This window comes from Sciurus carolinensis, unplaced genomic scaffold, assembly GCF_902686445.1.
Source record: "Sciurus carolinensis unplaced genomic scaffold, mSciCar1.2, whole genome shotgun sequence".
Taxonomy (NCBI): Eukaryota; Metazoa; Chordata; class Mammalia; order Rodentia; family Sciuridae; genus Sciurus; species Sciurus carolinensis.
Window position 1 is genome coordinate 1,561,556 of NW_025920127.1, and position 25,704 is coordinate 1,587,259.

Consider the following 25,704-nt stretch of genomic DNA (forward strand, 5'->3'; position numbering starts at 1 on the left):
TGTTTGAAAGCACCAATTGATAAGAAGTGACAATGTGAGGAAGGAGTGAACCTCTGCCACTGTTCTATCAAGGAACATCCACTTAGTCCTGTTTTATATTTTGAGTTACAATATAAGATCATACTTACAGAAGGGGAAAATGCTACCACTTACCTTCGCAAAATAAAAGAAAAAGATTTAAAAGCCATTGCTAGAGATAGGTCACATAGGTAGGACTAGGGCTTTCTTTTCACTTGCTGCCCTAATTCCTTCAGTCCAAACACGAAAAAATAAAATAAATTACCTAAGATTAGTAAGAGCCAAAATCACATTCTCTCACAACCTCTGCCTCCCTCTCTCTCTCTCTCTCTCTCTCTCTCTCTCTCTCTCTCTTTCTCTTTCACAAAGACACACACAGTCACACACAAATACATAAGCACATGCATGCAGAGATACCATCACCACCACAAAATAATCAAAAACTGGCCTTTCCTCTCAGGGAAATCTACATTTAACATTTAGAGCAACTACAGTGAGTGGGTTTCTCATTTCCAAGGCAATGGGTTAAAGAGTTTTGCATGATCCAGGCATTCTCTTCTTTAAACTCTAGGCAAATACTTCATAATCTTATTTGTCTCTAAGAACCATTTCCAGAAAGTATTCAAGATGTTCCCATGTATCTGAGTTGCATGGGACTCTTCACTTTTGGGCAGCCATGGATCTCTATTTGCTACGGATGTATTCCTGTGTATAATTCTAGGAGGAACTCACCAGCCCTTACTCTCAGAAAATCTGTAGACCGAACAGATGATTCTGCACACACTACAGCATCCACCACATAAGTTTGAAGAAGACAGGCTTAGTGAAAAGATACCCTGGGGTATGGTGGAAAGATCAGGAACTCTAATGTCAGGCAGATGCAAATTGGACAACTGGCTGAGGAACAACACAACAACACAAAATATAAGATAATGGCATATGCCCTTGGATCCTTTCTCTTCATCAGTAAGAAAAGACTCATGATAGCCATGTTGCAGTTTTCATGTATAAGAAACAATTCAGAGAAGACAACCTAAGATTCAATCTATCATGGATATCAGCCATTCACCTCATAGAGTGGTGTGGTTCATGGGCCTCATGATGACTTGTTTGACCAGTGGCATAGCCATTGTGGACTGCCATTCCTGTGTGCCCTCAGCAACTATCATTCTTGTGGCAATTGACCTGACCATCCTGCAGAACAGCTCTGCCTTTGTGGACCTAGCCCAGGGTCTTGCATACGTTTGAACTTAAATCCTGGATGGAGGGAACTGAGCTCATCCACAAGTATTGATTCAATGTGTCCCTTCAAAGCCAACCTCCAGTTCTCATTGTATTGGTTAGACTTGTGGCACCATCAAACAGGAGAAGAACATTGGCCTCCTACCGGCAAATGAGACACAACAGACTTATTTTTCCAAAACTCTTTAATAACGTAACATCCATGTGGGCCCTCAGTGTGAGCATGACTGCCGTGAGTTTAGCTCCATTTTCTAATCATTCCCTTGGTACATAAAGCTCCCACCTTCAGTGAGTGGAGGCTACAGATATGAAGGCAAAGCTTGGCATTGAAACAGTTCATTCCAGGGCCAGTGTGGGAAGGGAATGGTAGTAGACGTTCCTTTCAGGATAGATGTCCAGCGGGTAGGAGACAGTGTGTTCCAACATGGGAGGCATTTTGTGGAGGGGTGGGGAAAAGGGTATCTCCTGAAAGATGAGGATCGGGAATGGGGATGTGGTCTGGTGCTGTGGCATCTGATTAGATGCGGGCTGCCCTGAGACCACCAGAGCAGCTTGCATAGCAACAGGGGTCTCTGCCCTGCACATGCTGCCTCTGAGGCCATAATCCCTGACTTCAGGGGTGTCTGAATCCCACAGACAATCTGGAGTATGGTCTTTCATCTCACTGAAGGTAACAGCTGTGGGAGGGTCTATTTGAATAGCTGAATTGATACCGTGGTGTTTCTGCATATTGATCCAGTACAAGAGTGGACTGTAAATGAAGGTGGAAGCATTCATCACTTCCATCCACTGCTGGGCACAGCACTCCCACCACAGCTTCTTCCTCCAGTGAATAAATATAATGCAGCCACCGGTTACTACACAACACAGTCCCATGAGTCCAAAGTATAGCGAGACCCAGGCTGAGGCAGTAAAAGAAAGAAAAGAGGCAGCTGACTGACTGCTCTGCCTGGGACCTGAACCATTTCTCATTCCTCTCCTTGATTTGGCTCCTTCATCCATCCATTCCCTCCCTCCCTCCTGACATACCTACCTCATCATTTTATTATTCAGTTAAATCTAGGTCTGCAGGGAGCCTAAGAGTCCATGGTTAACCTTTCAGCGATAAGGGAGACTAGGTCTAGAGGAAACATGACCTGCTGAGACTCAGTCAGGCCTTCTGGCTCCCAGTCCAGGACCCACACCATCCCTCAGACTGATCAACTGAACTTAAGGGCAAGGCCCTCAAGGAACCACTTGACAAGGGCACCAGTGTATCTTTTCTGGTTGGGCACAACATGGTTTCTTCCTTCTCAAACTCCTTAGTTTCCTAGAGGAGTCTGTCTCTTAACTATTTAGCACTCCATGCAGGCAGTCACCACCCCATCAATACAAAGCATCTTCCCTGAAAGTTTGTGCCCACACTCAAAGGACTGAAGGGATACTTACTGCCAGCAAGGCCCAGGTTTGCCATTTGAGGATCCATACCGTTGAGACTTGTTACCAGGCCCATGGTTCGGCAAAGAATCAACTGTCTCAAGAATCTGTCCACCAATGGGAGCCTTCGGAAGGCGCAAGCCCCATTGTTGCCTAAAGATGATGTCACCGGGTTCTGAGCACTGGGCATTCCAGGGCTGGTGCTTATGGAGTGGCTCTGAGTTGGTGGAAGGAAGGGACTCCATCTTGTGGCATCTCATGAGCATAGTTCTCTTCCATCAAATACTGGTCCTCCCCAGAATTGTCTGTTCCCAACTTCTTACGGTGAAGTCACAAAACAGCCCCCAGATTCGGGGCCTCACACACTCATGGGCTTATATTTTTGTTGTTGCTTGTTAGGAAGCCATTTATGGATATATTTTCCATTGAGAAGTTGGGCAGTGAACACAGTGAATATTGGGCAGACGTGCCCTCAAGAAGTTGGTGACCAAGGTGTGGGGGAAAAAAGTGAAAAAGCTGTTGTTTGGCTTCAACAGTCTCTCTTTTCCCTCCTCAACAGGGGCTGGCAAAGTTTTCTCTATCACCAGGTCCCGTGGGAGCTCTCCCCTTTGAGGTCCTGCATCTCTTCCTAACTTCATCTCATCTCGGTCCTTCATATACCTTTTCCCTCTTGGTGCACTAGATTCCCCAAAGACCCTGTTTATTCACCTCTGGAGCTTGGATCAAGCTGTTGGTTCACTCAGTAATTCCTCTCCCACATTTCCACCACTGAACACCACCTTATCGTCCCAGGTGCTCAGTTATCCCTAGTCTGTGAAAAGAGTCCCTTCAGCTGAATTCCCTGAACCTCATTATCTCCAGTTGGAAGAGACTTGGTGAGTTGTCTAACCCAACTCCTCTCATATGCTTGAGTACTGATGGCACAACTTCCCTACTCCGTAACCCATCCCCCATGGTTCTGTTGACTCAGGGACTTGCTTATCACACCACCTGAGGCAGCTTGCTTCATTTATGACCAGCTCAGATTGAAAGCCATTTCCTAAGCAAGGCTGGCTCAGCCTCCCAGTAGGTTGTGCCTGTGGTCCTGACTTGGCCCCTTGTTGCTCTTCAGTTACTCCCATCTTTATCAGTAGCCAGAATGATCCTTTTAAGAATAGATGGTGTTACTCTGCTCAAACATCCCTTGACTTCCCCCTCTCACTCAGAGTGCTTCCTGTAGGCTGTAGGCGGGTCCTGGAAATGCCTTAGTCTCTCCCCCTGTGGTCCAGGTGTGCTCTAATTTACAGTGATTGATGAATTTCTATTTTTCTGTTTAGGACCTGCGAAGAAGGCACGGGAAGAAATAGGTGGCTGGTGCTGCAGTGTTTGCCATTGATCCAGAGGTTTGTCAGTGGACCTCAGGTTCCTGCAGGCTGCCTGGGCCCGAGCCAGGGCGTGACCACACAGAAGTTGAGGAAGAGGAGCTCTGCCTGTTCTCTGTTGCTCACTTCTTGTCAGCACACCCACATTGAGCTCATCAGAGTGTGGTTTAGTGTCCACAGTCATCAGAAAATGAGTGACATGAATTACAACACCCAACTTTCAGATCTGAGAATGTTTGACATGCCAGGTGTCTTGAGGAATCAGACTTGTGCTCAGAAGTAGCCCAGAAAAGTAAAAGCAAAGTACTTTTGCAGAAGGGTGTGCTACCAAATCAGGTCTGCAGAGCAATCACACATGGGTGGGCAGTCCACATGCTTTTATCCCTAATGCAGCTCTGACCCTTGTCCTGATGAAACAAACTTAGGGGTACAATTTGTGCATTTGGCTATAATTGAGGTATAATTGAGACTCCTCTTTTCTGTCTACAGTTTACTTAAAAATAGGATTCCGTCCTTCTGATAACCATTCACATGTAGTGGTAGAATTATTGGATTAGAAGAGCACTTGACTTTGGTTTGGTAGGGACCTAATTAGTTAATATAGGCTGATGTGTTACCTCCATTATGGACATAACAAAGGCACTAGACTGTGTTGGCTCTGAGCCATTCTCCAGTAAGTATTGTTCGCTTTGGAATATCAATATAGCCTCCCTTGATTTCTTTTCATTGGGAGAAAGTACAATGGGAGGGTTTATCCTAACATTTGGTACTTCATAATCTTATGGAACCAGTCTTTTAGCACTGGCTTACTTGGTAGCACGTAGACCCAGACCAGGATTATTGCACAAGTCCCAGGATGTTTAAAGGTCTTTCATATCCATCTTTTATTCTGTTGTAACTTGACTGCTTCAACTCTTTCCATCTGAATGATGTATAATGCTAACTTGTTCTCTAGGTTGTGTACCCCTTCTGCAAAATGTTTGGGACTAGAAGTGTTTGAGAGTTCCAAATATTTGCATACATACAATGAGATAGCTTGCTTAGGGGTAGTCAGTTCACAACATGAAACATTTATAATTCATATACACGTAGCTTGATATTTAGGATGGGGTGCATTTCTTTCTTCCTTTATTGTTGTGTTCTCTGCAGTTGGGAGTCTTGAACTGAGGACCTTGCACATGCTAGGCAAGCACTGTGCCACTGAGTTACATCCCCAGCCTCTGATGAAATCTTATGCAGTATTTGAATACACCTTCCTTTTTCTAGTACTGGAGATGGAACCCAGCAGCACATAACTACTGGGTCACATCCCCAGCTCCTTTAACTTTTTATATCATATTTTGAGACAGGGTTCTGCTAAGTTGCTTAGGGCCTCACTCAATTGGCAGGCCTTAAACTCCCAATTGTCCTACCTCAGCCTCCTGAGCTGCTGAGATTAGAGGCATGTGCCACCACACTGTGCACACCTTCTTTTGACTCTGACCCATCACATGAGCGCGCATGTGGAATTTTATCCTTATGTGATATTGGCACTCAAGAAATGGCAGATTTATGAGTATTTCAGGTTTTTTTGTTAGGAATGGTCAAACTGCATATCATACTCCGGTGAGGAACATCTATTGAAAACTGATAGTAATATACACTTGATTCACCTTCACTTGTCTATAGACATCTCAATGCAAACCTTTAACTTCACAGTTAGTATGCTACATAATTTTCAACTATTTCTCTTATATTAATACATGAATGAATGCCCTACAAGACCTTTGATACTAGTATACTTGGGTGTGAGATTTGATTGTAGTCGCCAGAGCCTGAACTTGGTGGTGTCCCAGGTGGGGGCCAGGTGGGGCAGGGTGGATGATGTGGGTCCCCAGGTGCCCTGGGCTCCAGCAGGTGTCAGTCCCTCAATGGTGCGCAGTGGCCCTTGACCTCAGAGGCATGTGTGGCAGAACCTCCTCACTGCCGGGGGGTGATGGAGGTCTGTTAGGTGCCTGGATGACAAGTGGACAGTTTAAGCCAGTACCACAGATCTTAATAGATCTGCCTCCGGCTGAGCAGCAGAAGCTCTTTAATAAAGCCACTGCCAGTGTCAGGCACTTGGATGGATAGACGCTGTGCAACTGACTACTCTGGTAATGGGCAGCTAATGGTGATGCTGGTGAACTATGTCTCCAAAGAGCTGAGGACTGAAATTCAGTATGATGACTAGGCTGCTCTTCCTGGGAATTGGGGGTTATGCTTCAATGACTCTGACTCTCCCAAGGTAACTGAGGAGTCTGGGGAAACCCAGTGAATCCCCCTGAGAAATCTGTACATCATCAGTGAATTACCTTACACTGGAGTGGAAGGTCCTCCTGCATACGCTACCACCATACCAGTCATGGCCAACAGTTATTTATGAAGAAGTCATGTTTCACACTCATGTGTGTTGATGTGCATTTGCAGCACTTCTTAACTGTGAAACTGGAAAGAGCAAAGGTTAGCATTGCAGGACTTGGCTTTCGGGAATCTGGAAGAGGTTATTGTGTTCAGCTAATTTGCTAAGTATACTTCCTTCTCCTCATCTTGTGAAGATGGCTTCTCTTCCAGACACCTGTTGCAGGACTGGACCCCCAGGATTCAGGGTTTCACTCAGAACCAGTCTATGCCACAGTCATGCTTACCTCATGAGTACATCCCATTTTGCCCAGTGACTTCTCAGTGGCCTCATAGGTGCGGCTGGTGTTGAGTGAAGCCTCAAATGCCAAGCAGGCTGGGCCCGTCTCCCACTAGCTGCACACCTCAGTCTCCTCTCCCTGGGATCTTGTTTCTCATCTGAAAACTTATGGTAGTTCCCATGTTAGGCATTTTAAAAGAAATATTTTCAGTAAAAATATTGCTCTGAGATAGTGGGATCCTAACCCATCTGTAACAAATGTTCTCATCCTAAAGATTCCCTTAATATTGTATTCACTTTGCCTTCAGAAATAATTCACAAATCACACTAAATTTTTTTTTTGAAAAACAAATTCCTTTTCCTAAATTCTTTTTTTTTGGGGGGGAGGGGATATCGGGGCACAGAGGCACATCTGCAGTCCTATTTTATATTTTATTTAGAGACAAAGTCTCACTGGGTTGCTGAGCATCTTGCTTTAGCTGAGGCTGGCTTTGAACTCATGATCCTCCTGTCTCATCCTCCCTAGTCACTGGGTTTACAGGCATGTGCCACTGGGTCCAGTTTAAGCTCTTATTCTACAGTTAAATCATTTGTCATTAGCCTTTAAACACAAATTTAAAATCTTTCTCCATTTTATCACCAAGTTCACAAAATACCATTTTACTCTTTGGTTATCTATTAAAGTTTATTATAAATAAAATACATTTGACTATAAGAAAGCTAACAAAGATCATGGTCTAATGCCAAGACTCATTGAAAAAGAAATGCAATAAAATGGTTCAAGGTTAATGCAGTGAAGTAGACCATGTAACTGAGTTAGAAATTACTTTAAATTGTGTTCCTACTAGGATGCAGAAGATCATTATGTTACTATATGAAAGATAAGAATTTTAAACAATTTAGCAAATAATTATAAAATTAATTTTAGCAAATAATTATTTACAGTTTGAGTACGTACTTACACATTTAAATACCCATATTTTAAATTAAATTATTTTACAAAATTTTGTTTCATACTTTTTTTTCTAGGAAAAAGTAGAATACATACAATTCTCTCCAAGTGTTCAAGAAGACTAAAAATGATTACTTAAACTTATAATTATCACAGGGAAAGAAAAGAATTCTTAGGTTTCGTTCACACCAAATATTTAAATAACAACAATGAAAGGAGAAATAGGCTTCTGATAGAAAATTCATGTTGTTGCCAGTAAATAGAAACACATGAGTATATGTCATATTCTTTTCACTTATAGGCTATCTATACTGAATGCTAAGAATATTAAAGAGCTCTTGGAAAAATCAAATCAGGAGCTGTAGCATTTGTTCATTTCATACAGTGAATTGCTAGGCAACAAAAATAGAACTTGGAGCATTGACATTTTTTTAGAAAATATCTTTATTCCACTTCCCTGAATCCTGTATCTTCAATCTTCTGATTTTGCTGGGGCTGGGAATGGGGGGTGGTGTGAGGAAATAGGGAGTGGGTATGTTACAGATCAGAGTAACAGTAAGGGCCATATATCAGCTCACACTCAGTTGAGCAAACCCAATCAGCTTCACTTCATCAGAAATCTCTGACCCATAACAGACAAAAGCCAACTTAAATGTCAATATTTTTAAAGCTTCGGGATCATTTAAAATCTTCTGTAAGTGAGCAGCCACTATAACTTCATCATGACCATAAACCAGGTTGGTAGAGAAGAGCTCCTTAGATAACACCATCTGCTGTATCTCTTCCTGGAGTAAACTCAAATTGTATATCATTAAGTTTCTTGCTGAAGTTTCCCAATCTTCAGATGAGGTTTGTGGTGCAAGAAGCGTCTCTGTTGTCTTCACTCACATTGGGTTGACCCTGAGAATTATGCATAGAGAAGGACCGTATTTGCTCTGGGCTGCTGATGGTGTTCACTGAGATTTATAGATTTTCTTCTTTACTCTTTGTAACATTTCCTGAGAAGCAGCTTCTTTCCCCTCTTCAATTTTCTCATCCATTTCCTCATCACGGCACTCCCAGTCCCTTTCTTTGGTTTTCTGGAGGTGACTACCTGACCCTGGAACTCCTCTTTGGGCTATACAGCATTCTGGTAAGCAACTTCTCAATCAGGTATTCTATGTTCTTGGCTTTCTAGAAGTAGTTGAATTTAAAAGTTCTGCCACGAGGGCTGGGGAGATAGCTCAGCTGGTAGAGTGCTTGCCTCGCAAACACAAGGTTCTGAGTTCGATCCCCAGTACCTCAAAAAAAAAAAAAAGTTTCTGCCACTGTGAGACTTTTGGAAGGATATTTTTTAAAGCACAGTGAAAGTAATTTTCTAACAGACATGCCTTTTTTATCATTTCTTTATCTTCTATTTAGGTTTCTTAAGTGGGTGGATCATTTTCAAAGTCCATATTAACATGTGCATAGGGAGGTATTTGTGATAAGGTGCTGTTCCTGTTGCTATTTCAATAGACAATATTCCAAAACTCCACATCAGCGTTGCAGTCATAGGCTTGCACCTGTTCCACAACTTCAAATGCCATCCAACGTGAAGTACAAACAATGCTTTTCTTACTATATTCCTTGTGACATCAGCCCTGTTGCTAAGAATGCACTTACCCGAAAATCTGCAATTTGTACAGAACCATCCTCAACCAGAAGAATATAACCAATTTTCAAATCTATGAATCTGACCATTTCTGTGTAGATAGCTAAGCCTCCCAAAACCTCTTTAAGAATTGTTGCTATTACTTCTTCTTCCATTCCTTTCTTATGCTCTCCTTGGTTGACAATGTATTTGATGATGTTTAACACAGAGTCTCCACTTAGCAATTTCATGACCAGGCCAAGTTCAAATTTTACCACAAAAGAGTTGCTATAGGTCACTACATTGGGATGGCTGCACTGACTCATGACATGAATTTGTTTTAATAGTTCATACATTCTGGACTGGAATTTTTCCAGGTTGATCTACTTTATTACTACATGTTCTTGCCTGGGCTTGCCTAGGGCAGCCTGAACCACAGCAACAGCTCCAATGCAGATAACTTCTTGCAGCTCATATGCATCCCTGCAGATGTGCCAGCCCAAGGCCTGGGAAGCTGGGTCAGGTGCCCCTCTTGCAGCTGCCAGGATGTGCCAGTCAGAAGACAATCTTCCACTTGAATCTTCCCTTGCCTCACCACCAACACCTCTCCACTGGTGAACACCCTCCCGGCTCCTGCTGCTAAATAATTATTGATCATTTTCTTTGCACATGCAATAAAATTCCATGAGTTAAAGAGTGAGAAAACAGGCCATTCTCAGTTCTAAGAAGGATGGTTACTAGGTTTCAGTGCAAAAGTTAAGATATTGAAAGTTTTCTTTGCAGAGGAAATGATCGTTCAAGAAAAAGGAGCTATAAATGTTGAGTGCTGCCATTATTCCATCAGTAGAGAAAATAATCACCTTAGCAATGTCCACTAATTAAAACGTACTGCTGCTCCACTTGCATTCCAATAAAATTTGTATTACTACTCTAAAATATTTGCTGGAAATAGCTTGCATTAAAACAAAACAAAATAAAACCAAGCAGGAAAGAAATGCAATTTCAAAGATACTAAGACCATGCAATAAGAAACAGAAAAATATAAATTTATTTATATCCCAACAGATGTTTTAAAACATCATACAGACTCTTTCACACAGAAAAGTATGTCTTTATAATAGATATTTCGGATTAAAAAACTTAGTAGCCAAAAAGGAAAATTTCTTAAAGTAACTAATGCAAAAGAAGCCAAAAAAATGATATTTATTTCTCATATTTATTGTTTCACACAGATGCCTCCAGCATGTAGTTAGCTTTATTTCATATATTAAATTAAATGTAGATAAGCTATCATAGAGTTTTGTGCTGAGGTGGTTACAGTTGTATTTGAACATACCTGTCAAATTCTCTGAGCATTCTTTCTGAAGAGGTAATATTTGATAAAGTAAAAAGAAGAAAGAAAGAAGAGTGATTTAATCAGGATAATAGCCAATACTAGGATGGGAATGTGACCCTGTCTCTATAGAAAATATACAAAAGGGCTGGCACCAAAAAAAAGCCAACACTAATACAGTTGAATAAAGTATTATGGTGGAATAGGTATATGTGTGAATATATGAATACTATATCAACTTATGTAAATTTTACAAAATACATAAATATAACAAGCATATGTGATTATACCATGCATAAAATATAAAGTGAATGTTATATTACAAATGTATACATGAAAGCTAAATAAATACTATTATAAATATTTAAATATGAAAAAATATAATGTATTCAATATACCATTACATTGTATATTTTTTACTGTTATAAATTTTTAAGTAAGTTCCTATTGAACCCTATAAAATAAAATTAACCATGTACCAAATCTCTAATTTTCTTGAAAAGCTGAAATTTATGAAAGTTGATATGAACTTAGTTGGAAATACTATCATTCAGTATAGTGAAAAAATTCATAGAAATTTCAAAATAACTACCCATAACCAAAATGTCATTCCACTTTATTCAAATAATGATTTAGAAAGAGATAATTATAATTCTAATAACAATATTAAATAACATACACAAAGAAATGTTTATGATTTGAATATACTTTAGACTTCACAAACCCCCCAAAATAAACATAAGCCTTAGAGAACTTATTGAGAAATATTCTGAGCCCTTTGGCTAAAAGAAATTCTTGATTTTCTTTTCTTTCTCTGCCTTTCTCTCTGTGTTCCATCACATCCTCTGCTGCCTATACTACATCTGCCCGAGTGTTAGTTACTCCATATTTACATGTCTTAAAGAGATAGTGGTCTCTCTGACCATGATGCAGAGGAAACGTACACTCTGTACATAAATACATAAATCGCAAACAAGGACATAGAAGATTACACTGTGGAGTCCAGTTGGAAATAAACTCACTTTACACAACAAACCTAAGTCACATTGACAGAAGAAAGTTGCATACTGTGAAGGCACCACATTGAATTTAAGAAATATCCATCCCAGCAGATGAGCAAATCTTACCATAGCAACACAACAAGACAGAAAAACAAGGTAATGTGTCAACTTCTAAAATTTAGCATTCCATACTATCATTCCAAAAATACCAATGTGGATGAAATGCCAGACAAAGAATTCAACAGCCAATAAAAAAAACTCAGTGAAATCTGAGAGAATACAAATAAACAATTCAGAGAATTAAAGAAAAATATACAATATATAAATGAGAAATCAAATAAAGAGAAAATTTTGGGGAAAAGAACCAAACACAAATCTTAGAAATGAAGTACTCAATAAACTTGTCAGATAAAAACTCAGCTGAATATCAATATATCGCATCCCCTCTGGCCGCAGAGAGAGACACGACAAATGTCTGAAGCTTTGGAAGTTTATTGTGCACAGTCCCTCTCCTACGCTTCTCTTACTCCTAGCTTCTGCGCACTCCCAGCTTCCCTTCTCCCAGCTTCTTCCAGCTCCCACGTACTCCCAGCTTCCAGCTTGGCTTCAACCTCCGCCTTCGCCGCTTCTTCCGCTTCTTCCTCTTCTTCTGCCCCCTCTGCTTCTGCCTCTTCCTCAGCTTCTCCCCTTCTACTCTCCCACCCACCAGGCTTATATACACTTCAACCAATCAGGGGAGAGTACACGAGATAAACGCGGACAGCTCCAGGCATAGGATGGGTACACGAGGGGGGCATGCTCTAGTCACATCGTTAACTAGCCAATCATTGGAATTCGCTGGTTGTTTACTGTATAGCTGGCCGCTTTTGGCTCAGCGTCAGGCGCCATCTTGACCATGCCTAAGGCTGGGGGCCCTAGAAACCCCGACATCAATATACTAAACTAGATCAAAAGGAAGAGAGAATATCTGAACTCAAAGATGATTTTGCCAAAATATTATATTCAGACTGAAATAAATAAAAAGAAGAAACCTCCAAAACGCCATTAAAATATCAAACATTCATATAATTGACATACTAGAAGGTGAAAAGCTACATTCAGAGTGCATAGAAAAAATATAAATTGAAATAAGAGCCACAAATTACTCAAATATTAGGAAAGACATGGACATCCATGTTTCAGGGATATTTAGAAATAATCAGAGATGAACAACTAAATGACATGTTATAGGTAAATTGTCAAAAATGCAGAAGAATATTAAATTTGCAAAAGAAGGTGAGTCATGCCACAATAAATGATAACTCATTAGACAAACAACAGATTTTACAGCCAAATCTCTAAAGGCTATAAGGGCATGAAATAATGTGCTTCAAGTTCTGAAAGAAAATAACTCAAATAACATTAATATAAGAGCAAGGTTATCATTCAGAATTGAAGAATAATCAAAGACATGTCAAGATAAGCATAAACAGAGGGAATTCATAATCACTAGGACAGCATTATAGATGATATTTAAGAGAACTCTATCAAGAGCAATAAAGACAATCGTAATCATGAGACTATGTGAAAGAATAAATCACAAAGGGTAGCATGCTAAAGAGATATAGGAAGGAATCAAATATTTATGTAGTAGGCCATCAAACTTATGAGAGGAATAAAAGAAGAATAAATGAACATAGAATATTCAAAATGACCAGAAGAAAATCACTGAAATGGCAGGAACAAACACATTTTAATAATAATTCTGAAATTAAATAGTCTTAATTCTCTGAATAAACACTGACTAAATACATTAAAAATAAATAAAACTTAACAGTGTGCTACATATAAGCAATTTACCCAAAATGCAAAGACAGACTGAAATTGAAAGGAAGGAAAAAGTAAAAGGCAAATGGAGAAGTAACTGTTGCAGCCAGCGGGAGCTGGGAGGCATATCAAGTCTCCAGTCCCAGGAAGTAGTGCCCAGCGGGAAAAGGAGGAGGTGGCCTTAGCGGTCTGGAAAGAAGTCCCTGCCATGCCTCTGCTCAGCCAGCATGTCGCGGACTCTGCTGCTCCTGAGCCCTTGCAGCAGAAACCCCGGGAGTGGCGGCAGGGCGCTGGGAGACTGGGGGCGCCCCGGACGCGGGGTTGGGAGTTGGGGAGCGCGAGCAGCCGGCTGCTCGGCGTGGCTCCCCATTCTCCCCTGCGCGCCTCTCTTTGGGCGCCCTGGTCGCTTTTGTCCTTGCCCTGCTGCTTGTTGCGGGGCCCAGGATCTGGGCTGCCAGGGCCACCTGGCTGCAGACGCTGCTGAGCATGTGCTCTCACAGTCACAGACTCCTCTTCAGCATAGCCTGTGCCTTCTTCCTCACCTGCGTCCTGACGCGGACCAAGCGGGGCCTGGGCCCTGGCCAGAGGGGCGGCTCCTGGTGGCTTCTGGAGCTGCCCGCCTGCTGCTACCGAGGAACTTCTTAGTGTGGCAGTGTTGGTGTTGGCCTGTGGGGGACGCGGCGGCGGTGGGAGGCAGGTTGTTGTTGGTGCTGAGCTGCATGGATCTGCTGACTCTCCTGCACCTCCTTCTGCTCCGGCACAGCATCCTGGTGCTACTCTTCACAGTCACTATGGCAGTGGCAAAATGTTCAGGAGACCTTCGTTGCCTTGTATTTCGAGGGAACAGATGATTCTTTGGGATTGGGACTTAAATCAGTGGTATAAGCCTCATTACCAGAATTCTGGAGGCAGAAATGGAGTAGATCTTTCAGTGCTAAATGAGTCTTGAAATACGGTGTCAGATCTTCTGAATGACCCAAGTCTTCACCCACACTTCATTTCTTCCCTACAAAGTATCAGTAGCTTGATGGGTGTATTTCCTGGGTCCTGTAGGCCAAAGATTAATCCTCTCACAACATTTCCTGGATTTTACCCCTGCTCCAAAATAGAGGATCCAGCTGAGAAAGGAGATCAAAAACTTCCTCCCAGAGGAAGAAGAAAAATGTAAAGCCAAGGGAAATAAACTGCAGGTAGAGAAAGTCTCCTTATCTCAAGTAGATGACATTCAGGTCATTGAAGAAGCAGATGAAGAGGAAGAATGACAGTTCAAATAAAATAAGTCATACAAAAGAAACCTAGAAGGCAGTGCTCAGGGTCAGAAATTATTACCTAATGTTCACTGTGCTGACTTTCAACTGACCAGTCCCACATGGACAGGCCCTGATACTGTGAGAGGATCTTGGCTGTGTTGTCAATTTTCCATTCCTAAGTACTTTCATCACATGTACTAGAAAACTACTCTTCAAGCTAGGTTTCGGTTGATCCTTGTTGCAAAGCCCTTATTCAAAGCCTTCACTGGTGTTTAAGTACTTTGTCAAAATACTGCTTTGCAGGGTAGTGAGCTTTTTCATGGGGGAGGGTCTGTAATGAAAACCTCAAGTGACTTACTTTAGTTTCCAAAGTGGCCTGAACTTTCTGCTTCTGTGAAAACAGATTCATTTTTATTTCCAAATGTATCTTTTATGTCTCTGAACATTTTGAAAAGTCTGTTCCTATCTAAAAAGAACCCATGTGGCCTTTCTGAGAAATTTCTGCTAAATCCAATATACTATTCACTGCTGTTCTACCAGCTAGGATTATCCATGAAGGATCGAGTGACCTTTGTTATATTTAACAAAATCCAGGTGCTTCAATTTCTGATACGTTTTACTGTTGTGTATTATCTACTATGTGTGTTTTATTTCTGCTCAGAGTATTCAGGTATGCTATGGATATCAGAAGCCTAAATTCTGGTCTTATTGACTTTATGTTCCTATGGTTGAATTTTAAAGCTGTTTAACAATGAAGAAATTTTATTCTTTAGTCAAAACTGTTGTTTTTACCCTTGTGCAGGATTTTTAAAAATTTAGTTAATATAAACCATATAGATTTGTTAGAAGAAAAAAGCTGTCCTAATATTGATATCAACCTTTTATGATATTAGCATCATTTTCTCCGTTCTTAGATGAATTTGAGACTAATTAAAGCCAAGGAAAAAGATATATCTGTCTTTTGCCTTAATGTAAAATCAAATGAAATTAATTCTATCAAAGATAAAAAAACAAAAGAAAGATTGTGAGTTCTAAAGGATAAATATGTTGAATAAAATAATTGGAATATGTAGTTATCTTTACATCCATATCATAGGCATTATGTGTTAATTTTTTTCTGCCTCAAGATCACATGACAGGAATGATCTGTCACTACTCAAAAATTCTAAAGTTCAACTGCAAGACTGATTTCTGAGATAAAGTAAATGATGGAAATACATAATTTTTATATAAAAATGAAATATTTTAGTATATAATTTCACATGAAAGCATATAACTAAATTATCACATTAAGATGATTGAACATAAAATGAACTATATTTAAAATATTTATGAACTTTTTAGGCTGTGGATATGTACTCTATTTGTAAAAATTATTTTAAGTTATAAAGAGTAGTCAAGATGGTATCAAGCTGGTTAACTAATATTTTGGAGCCATGAAACTTTGGAGACAAACTACTAATTTCCAAAATAATCCCTACAATATCAGTAGTTTCTTACCTATCTAGAAATATTTGGGTTATCAGAAAGATACAAATTAAAGCTCTACTGAAGTGTTAGTATTTTTGATCTTGCACAGTGTAATGATAATATTTAATGAATCACTAAGCTTTATTTATTAAATATGTTGAGTGCTAAGTTTCTGCTCTTTTTGCAAACATTGCCACACCATTTGTAAACTGATCCCACCATATATTACTGAGTAATAAAATTTTAACTGAAAAAAAAGCAAATGGAATTCTAAAACAAAGATAGCAATAATTATATTCAACAAAATAGACTTAAACGAGGTCTGTGAAACAAAGAATTTCACTGTATATTGATCAAGTGAACAATATATCAAGAATCTATAACAATTACACTTGTAAATGTCCTGAAATATGGAGCCCCCAATTTCATAAAATGAATATTACCATACATAAAGTGTGATATAGGTCTTGTTATAAGAATGATGAATAACTTTAATACCATACTCTCATCAACAGATAGATCATCCAGACAAAAATCAATGAATGAACATTAGAGTTATATTACACATCAAGTGGATTTCTCAAATGTCCACAGAATATTCCATCTACCATATGCAGAATACACATTCTTTTCATCAATATGTGGCTCTTTTTCCAAAATCTACCACATATACCCTAGCCCCTCCCTATTGTGAATTAGCATCTGCATATCAGAGAAAACTTTCAATCTTTAGTTTTCTGGGATTGGTTCTTCACTTAGTATGATATTCTCCAGTTCCATCCTTTTACAAGCAAATGCTATAATTTTATTCTTCTTTAAGGCTGAGTAATGTTCCATCATGTAGATATACACATTTTCTTTATCCATTCATAGGTTGGTTCCATAGTTTAGCTATTATGAGTGAGCTGCTATAAACATTGATTTGGCTACATTACTATAGTATGCTGATTTTAAGGCCTTTGAATATAAATGGAGGAGTGGGATAACTGGGTCAAATGGTGGTCCCGTTGCAAGGTTTCTAAGGAATCTACATTCTGTTGTCCTTAATTGTTGCACCACTTTGCATTCCCACCAACAACGTATGAATGCACCTTTTTCCCCACATCCTTGTCAAAATTTATGGTTGCGTGTATTCTTGGTAGATGCCATTCTGATTGCATTGAGATGAAATCAGAGTAGTTTTGATTTGCTTTTCTCTAGTTGCTAAATAACATTGAACTTCTTTTATATATTTGATTAATAATATTCCTTTTGTGAAGTGTCTGTTCAGTTTCATAACCCATTTATTGATTGGATTATTTGATTTTGGGATGTTTTCTAGTTCTTTATATATCCTGGAGATTAATGCTCCATGTGAGGTGCATGTGGTAAAGATTTTTACCCACTCTGAAGATTCTATTTTTAAGTATTATTTTCTTTGCTGAGAAAAAGTTTGAATCCATCTCATTATTCTTGTTTCTATTTCTTGTGCTCTGGGAGTCTTGTTAAGGAAGTCTGGTCCTAAACTGCCAACGTGATGATTTGAGCCTACTTTTTCTTCTGTTGGGTGAAGCATCTCATGCCTAATTCCTAGATCCTTGATCCATTCTGAGTTGAGTTTTGTATAGGGTGAGAGATAGGGGTTTAACTTCATCTTACTGCATATGGATTTCCAGTTTTGCCAGCACATTGTTGAAGAGTCTATCTTTTCTTCATTGTATGTTTTTGGCACCTATGTCTAGTATGAGATAACTGTATTTATGTGGGTTTGTCTCTGTTTTCTATTCTGTACCATTGGTCTACCTGTCTGTTTGGGTGTCAACACCAGGAGGGGGCCAGGAGAGCTCATGATTCTCAAGCTGAGCCCTCTGTTGATGGGAGGTGATGCCACCTCTCAGAGCTGGGACTTTTCTGCCTCACAGTTGTAGGTTCATGGAAACCTGGTCATCATAGGGGACAGAGTGGTCTTATGGGACAAAATGCGTGAGCAGGCCCTTCTTTTACCAAATCCTCCCTGTTCAGACCAGCGTATTTCTGGTTTGCAGGTTGTGCCTGCAGCAACCTTTGACTTGTTTTCCCATGACTACTAAGCACCTGCTGTGTACCACCCACAGCCTCTTAATAAGATTTGTCTCAAAATATAAATAGGGCTGAGCATATGGCTCAGTAGCTAAGTGCCCCTGGGTTTAGTCCCCACTACCAAAAAAGAAAAGTAACAGATGGGCTTGGAGCAAGGCAGAGGTCTCTGAAATGCACCCATGGAGCAAAGGGACTGTCCAGCGATATGTACTTAACAGTGGGGCTGCCTGTGATGAAGGTGACCAGCTGGACACCAAGGGAGATGTGGTGTGAGTGCCCTGACTGCCGGCTGCACTAGGGGCACAGTGACCTTGTTGCATGCCAAGTGTGCAGAGCTGCCAGCAACCTCACCCATGTCTCCCGCTTTTTTCCCCTCTAGTCACTTCTCTGGAGGCAGATTTCATCCTCCTTCAAGAGCTCTCTGTACAGGCACACACATACTCACACAGACACACATGTGAGCCCCACAAGGCTGTCCCACACCACCTTCCTGCTCCTTGCCCTTTTCTGCCTTAGTGAAGTTGTCCTGGTCTATTAACATGCATGTGGGATGAGGGTTGACCTCAGTCTTCTCAGTGGCTTCGCAGTGCTGATTCCTGTGGAGATACACAGTGCACTTATCAAGCTCCTTCTAGCGGGGGTTGTCTTGTTTCTCATCTTGTCAAATGATGATACAGTTAACATATATGCACACGTTTCTTTGTGCATTGAGTGAAACACCTCTAGGATGAATTTCTAGAAGTAGAGTTTTCTAACGGTATATGTGCTTGATATTTTAAGACAGTGTCATTTTGCCTCTTAAGGAGGTTGGTGGTTGTTCTGGCTTTCCATAACTATAATGGAATATTTGAAATGATCAATTTTTAAAGAGTAAAGGTTCATTCTGTCTTACAGGTTTGGAGGTTCTGGTTGTAGTCGGCTGACCCTATAGTTTTGGACCAGTGGTGTGGTCAAGCACAATGGTGGGGACCACTTACCATGTCACAGGTCATGGAGCAAAAGAAAATGAAGGAGGGGCTGGGTCCCACCTCCCCTCTAAGTCATGTCCCCAGTGACTTGAAGACCCTCACTAGGCCCTGCCTCTCAAGACCCCTCCACCTCCCAGTGACACCCCAGGACCAAGCCTGCAGCATGTGGTCCTGTGGGCACACATCCAAAACACAGCACTGATAAGCACTTAATCAGCCACTGCCGCTAAGCACAGTCAGCCCTACCCGAGGGCCCCTCACCATGGATTCAAACATCTTCAGGTCATCATCTTTTAGAGAAAAATAAGATTCATCTCTGCTGAGCATGCACAGACTCTTCTCATCAGATTTCCTAAACAGCACCCCTGCTCGTAACACAGTCTGCTTTGCATTAGGCATCATGAGCAATCTAGAGAGGACTTGGAATACACGGGAGGCTATGTGTAGTTTATGTCAAGTACTGTCCCATTTTAGGTAACTTCAGGCCTTCTGGGATGGGCTTACTTCACCTTGTGTCCTTACATTGCTTGGAGTGACCTGCAAGCCTGGATCGTTGTGTGTCAGACAAAAGATGTAGGAATTTGCCACTCCTGGTGGCTTTCTTCCCATGGGGACCCCTTGACCTCAGGGGCAACATCAACAGTTTCCTTGGCCTCTGAGAGGGTTTTTGTATTTAGGCATTATTGACTAAGCTGCCTTCTGGGAGGGTGTGCAGGCTCCCGTGCAAGTGTCCAGGAATGGCCTCTTGGAGCACTGGTCCTGGCACTCAAACCCTGTGCTGCCCAGGGGTCCCAGGACCAGTGACATGGGACCTTCCCCTGCCACCTCTCTGCCTGGTGAACAGGCCTCTTGCCCCAGAAGATGGTCAGACCCAGTCTTGAGATCTTCCCTAAATTGAATCCCTCTGCCGGAAGCCTTCCCCTCAAGATAGCAATTTCTCACGATTGTTCATTTGGGGTTCTGATCAAGTATTTCCTTGATAGGAGCCTATGGATAATGTTAATGGAAAAAATTATATTTGGCATATCTTGTGTTCCATTGACCAAATGCACTGTGCCCTCATCTTATTATATCTTTGCTGGCAGATTCATCTTTGGCATTCCCTGTGTATGGCCAGGCTTAGTGGCCCAGAACTGTTTTGAGGAGATGTTATGATCTTCCACCTTTGTGCTATGACCCATCAATGCTCAAATGACAAACTGAAACAAAAGCTGCAGACCTGAGGGTACGGTCAGGGAGGGAGTCCAGGTGGGGCTGGGGAAGGGATTTATACCCCTTCTGCTGGACCCCTGCCATGTGGCCCAGCAGACAACCATGTGGGACAGTCCAGAGTGGCCAAGACTTGTAGTTGTTCAAGAGCAGCTGTGCCTCACACTTCTGGCTGGTGCAGGGCACCTCTGCAGCCCCCAGGTCCCTACATCCTGGGAGAGGCTTCCTGGGTACCCAGCATGGGTAAAAGAGGTTGGCAGGCATTCGAACTGTCCTCCCTGCTGTGGGCTGAGCAACTGGCAGAACTGCGACCCTCAGCCCTGGACCCACCTTCTGCTTAACACCCCCACACCTCCCTGAGACCCTGCAGCACCACCCCACTGTTCTCTTCTCTGAGTTCCACACCACCTTGCTGAACCCCTTATCTCTGTGCTCTTCAGTTCCTCAGAGTTTTCCAGGACATGATGGTGATGCAGAATCCTGGCTGACAGAGCCTTGTGTTACCGTGAGCCAAGAGCATGAAAGCTTTTGGACCCCTCCCATCCCATGGAGAAAATCTCTTCCTCTTTAGAACATATACAGCATGGCCCACCTTACTCCCAGATAGTGCTTGGGACCTGAGCAGAGCACAGGAAAGAAAGTCCCCACCTCTCCAACTGTCCATTCCACTTTATAGTCTTGGAGTTGAAGTCAGTGGGGATGCAGACATGAAACCTGGCTGTGGTCAGTGGAAGGGGTGGGGATGTGGATGGAGGTTTGTACCTTCCTGCTCGCCTGGAACCCTCCCACTGGGCAGAAGTGGCCCCTGGTGAGAGCCCAGGTTAGGATGGGGTGTTTTGCCTGGCCAGCTGCTGAAGCTGACTGTGTGGGTGCAAATGTGCTAAACGGCTACTCTCTGCAGAGCTGGCATGAGTACCATGGTGGACAGCAGGAGGGTGGTAGGCTCCTTCTGCCCTGAGGTGACCCAGAGAACTCACTCTCATCTGAGAAGTACCTGATCAGCAGGAGAGAACCAGGTTCCTTACCAACTCCAAGCGCTCGCTTTGATGAGTGAAGAACCCCATTCCACTGTGACTATGACACTGGTGCCAATATTCACAGGGTCTTAATAGGCTCCCTTCCAATCTTATGTCTGTGTCTGCCACCTCTTATTTCCCATTCTTGATTCAATGCAATGGAGACCTACTCTACCAAGCCCTCCTCTTCAGATGTGGTGCTTCTTTACTCATTTGTACTCCAAAGACTCTGTTGAGATGGCTGTTTCAGGACTTGACACACTCGACCTTGGATCATGTAAGCCTATTAATGAATACATGTTGCCAACCCTGTATCAGCTGGTCCCGTATTATCTTTGTGTCCCCACCAGCACTTCTTCTATGTACCATGGGTACTCAGTATTTGCTGAAATTAGCCAGGTTCCTTCCCAACTCCCAGCACTGGCTTTACCACTTGTGAAAATGACAAAAAGAACAAAAAGAACAAAATAACCTGGACAGCGTGAAAGGTATTCCACAGTCAGGGACTGTAGAGGGGCCAGGGTGCCCCTTCTGCATCTTCACACTTCTTTTCATATTTTGTCTTTGTTTATAATTGTCACCCATTGATGTCACACATGTATTCTGAAATGAAATTGGGTCATAATGTAGCACATTTAAAAAAAAAAATTTACCATCGATTTTGGAGCATTTCCCCAGTGCACACAGGCCTATGCTATTTTTGCTGAAGGCAAACAGTGTTTCACAGCATGTGTGCCACCCCTCCATGGAACCATGGCATTCATTGGAACTTTGGGTTGTGGACTTGGCCAGCCCAAATAGACTGGTGAATGTCGTGCTCTCAGATCCCATGAGCTGGTCCTCGTGGGAAATTGTATGGAGCACACATTTGCAAAACGTGAGGCTCTTGCTGCACTTCAGAAGACCCCTCGGAGCATTGTGCAGTGGAAACTCCCAGCCCTGCAGGCCAGGGAATACCACGCTCTGGATGCCCCACATCAAGTATGAGAGTCCTGAGTCTTAAGGCTTAGCGTAACCCAACAAACACAATCTGCTTTTCACTTTTCATGTGCCTGTCTTGGATAACTAGTGACATTGGGCTATCTTGTGAATCTAGGACTGACAGGTTTTGTCTCTTGTGACTGCCTTATTTTTGCCACATCTCTTTATGTGGAGACCTTTTCCTTGTTGATTTTAATGTGCTCTTACTACATTAAGGACATGGCCTTGTGGTTTGTCATTGCCAGAGCCTTCAGGTGCTTTCCTCATTTGCCTTGGAATTTTGACACTTTGTGTTCAGAAAGTATAAAGTCCATGTAATTAAATTGTTTTTTTGACACATAATTAAAGCACACTGCACAAATCTCACACTGCATGGCAGAAACCTCCAGGTGAGCCCTGCTGAGAAACCTCATCTCCCAGAGCTGCACCACATACGCTGCCTGGAACAAACTGCAGACCCTGAATTTGACTGTGTCTACCATCAGACTAGAGGGTGGTGATGGGCGGTAAATATGTCATCTTCTGGAGGATGGTAAGGAATAAAAATTGCACAACATTAAAAATAAGACCTCAGACCTCAGAGCTCCAGCTCCACATATGAGAGGGAGGCAGAGGGCTACCTGCTCCTGAAAGATGCACTTGGAACAATGATTTTCTTTCATTTACTTCCTTGCAAAATAATTCAAAACCTGCAAGGAAGTTTCACAACCTAGCTTTTCAATTTGCCTCATTCATTTATTTGATAAATATCTCTTAACCTCCCTCTGTAGGCCAGGCACTGTATCTGGCACTGGATACACAGTCAGGAGCCCTCACGGCCTCATAAGCTATGAGTCTCCACAGGCGTCACATGTATACTTTATGAAATATGTCCTCGGTACCAGTGGGTGATAGAGTTCAATTCTAGGCACAGACTTCAGAGCAGAAAGAACTAAACCAAAGGACCCACTAGAGCAGAATTCTTAAGGAGTCACCACACAGATGCCCAAAAAAGATATCTCCATTCCAAACCCAATCCAGAAAAACTGATCAACTCTAAAGAGAACTCAGAATGTTAGTTTGCAGTAGGACTTATGGGGTCCCCAGAACAAGTTCAGGGGTTGCTCAAGTTCACCAGAGTACTCAGTCTGTCATAAAATGAGGCTGAGTTTCCTCCCAGTCTGGTCTCCAAGTGGACAGGGCTGAAGGTCAGGTGTGCTGGAGCACTTGACCCCATACAAGAAAGTATTCCTTCTACAGAAAAGGACAATTTTTAAATTTCCCTTTTTATCTCAACATCCTCCCAAGTCTCTAAAGCATTTCTGAGGATGAAGCTTTGGATTCTGCACTCCAGGAGTAACCTGCTGGGATCTCAGTAGCCACCAGAAAAGTGCCCATTACCACATCATCCATCAGGGAAGGAGTTCAAGGAAGGAGACACACTTATCCAACCTGGGCTATAAAACAATTAACTGCACAGCTGGAATTTCAAAGCATTTTAAGAGGAAGCATTCTAGGAGGAAGAGGTTATTTCTAGAAATAAAATTTTCAGGAGGCTCCCTCTTAGTGCATTCCCTCTTTGTGACAGGCACAGGGTTAAGTATTTCAAATTATTTTAATTGCTCCTGACAACAACCCTAGATGTAATATTTTTCATGATACTTCTCAGATGGAAAAACTGAGGCTCAGAGAAATCAAGAAGTTGTTCATGGCCACTAAGTTGGAATTTAAACCCGGATCTATGACTCCATGCTATCAAGACATCAAGGACCAAAGAACTGTATGAAGACCCTAAAGAACCTAACCCTCTGCCACCAACCCAGCTTTGGACTATGCAGGACTCAGCAATTTTCAAAAAATTCGGTCTAGCCAGGCATGGTGTTGCACATCTGAATTCCGGCGACTTGGGAGGCTGAGGCAGGAGGACCATGAGTTCAAAGCCAGTGTTAGCAACTTAGCAAGACTCTAAGCAACTCAGTGAGACCCTGTCTCTACATTAAATATAACAAAGGGCTGAAAATGTGGCTCAGTGATTGAGCACCCCTGGGTTCAATGACCAGTAGTAAAAAAAATAAAGAAAAAAATAGGGGTTTTTCAAGATGGCGGATTAGAGGGTGACTGCATTTCACGTTGCTCCAGGACGCAAGATTCAAAAGAGGAGATAGTGAGGGACTTGGGACCAACTCAAAGCTGCCGGGTGAGTCTCTCCCATTGAGGAGGCATCCCGGATGGGGCGGTAGCCCCGGAATGCAGGAAACTTTGTGAAGTAGAGTTGCTCGGCGAGACGCCCCTCCCCTCGCTGCAGCAGTAAACACGGACAACTGGGATCATCATAGAGGAGGCGGCTCAGCACAGCGCTTGGACTCAGAGCAACCACTGGGGCTCCGGGCGGCTGCCTGAGGAGGAGCTGCATGGCAAGCTGTTTGAACTCAGAATGATCTCTTCTGAACACCGTGGGTGTTGCCCGGAGGAAGAGGAGGAGTGCAGCGGGTTGCTTGGCTTGGGAATGACTGCATCAGAGCCACAGGCAGTTACCAGAGGAGGAGCTGTGTGGCGAGCTGTTTGAATTCAGAATGACCACTCCTGAACACCGGTGGCCTGCCTGGAGGAGGAGTGCGGTGGGTCGCTTGGTCTAGGAGTGACTGCATCAGAGCTACAGGCGGTTGCCAGAGGAGGAGCTGCGTGGTGAGCTGTTTGGACAGAATGACCGCTTCTGAACACTGGGGGGTTGCCCGGAGGAAGAGGAGAAGTGCGGCGGGTCGCTTGGTCTAGGAGTGACTGCATCAGAGCCACAGGCGGTTGCCAGAGGAGGAAGTGAGTGGTGAGTTGATTGGACTCAAAGCGACCACTCCTGAACACCGGTGGCCTGCCTGGAGGAAGAGCACGGTGGGTCACTTGGTCTCGGAGCCACCGCTCCTGAACACCCGGGGGGCTACCCCGAGAAGGAGGGGGAGGAACAGGGCAAGTCACTTGGACTTGGAGTGACTGCCTAGGGCTACGGGCAGTTGGCAGGAGGAGGAGACACGAAGTGAGTTGCTTGGACTCCTAGTGACTGCGTCAGAAACCGGGAGGCTATCCGGAGGAGGAGGTGTGTGGTGGGTCTCTGGGTCTCGGAGCTATTGTACGGGGCTCTAGGTGGTGGTTCAGAGGAGGGGCCGCATAGCCAGGCGATTAGGTGCAGAGAAGGGTCCCAGGACCTAGGCAGCTTCTTGGTGCAAGTGCCGCACAGAACACGCCTAGGGGCGGAGCGAAGATTCCAGGACTACGGGCAGATTCTCTGGGAGAGGCAGCCTAAGGAGACTCGCCTGCGAATGGTGAGGCTCCCAGGCCCAGGAGGTAGGTCCGGGCCCCTGGGAATGTTGCAGAGGAAGAC

The 25,704-nt window shown here is 42.8% G+C and overlaps 1 protein-coding gene and 2 pseudogenes across 1 annotated transcript; 1 reads left to right on the forward strand and 2 right to left on the reverse strand.

The window, feature by feature from the left end:
- Positions 1–1,596: 1,596 nt before the first annotated feature.
- LOC124973975 (testis-expressed protein 38-like) lies at positions 1,597–2,037 on the reverse strand. The gene has a single exon (XM_047537577.1). The coding sequence runs from the start codon at positions 2,035–2,037 to the stop codon at positions 1,597–1,599; it is 441 nt and encodes a 146-aa protein (XP_047393533.1).
- A 3,998-nt stretch (positions 2,038–6,035) lies between these two features.
- LOC124973960 (protein C19orf12 homolog) lies at positions 6,036–6,249 on the forward strand (annotated as a pseudogene).
- A 1,968-nt stretch (positions 6,250–8,217) lies between these two features.
- Positions 8,218–14,121, reverse strand: LOC124973977 (STE20/SPS1-related proline-alanine-rich protein kinase-like; annotated as a pseudogene).
- Between the last annotated feature and the right edge of the window lie 11,583 nt (positions 14,122–25,704).

What these genes read in the sequence shown, in the direction of transcription:
- LOC124973975 (XM_047537577.1), bottom strand. Translation starts at nt 2,037, where the DNA reads ATGAATGCTTCCACCTTCATTTACAGTCCACTCTTGTACTGGATCAAT.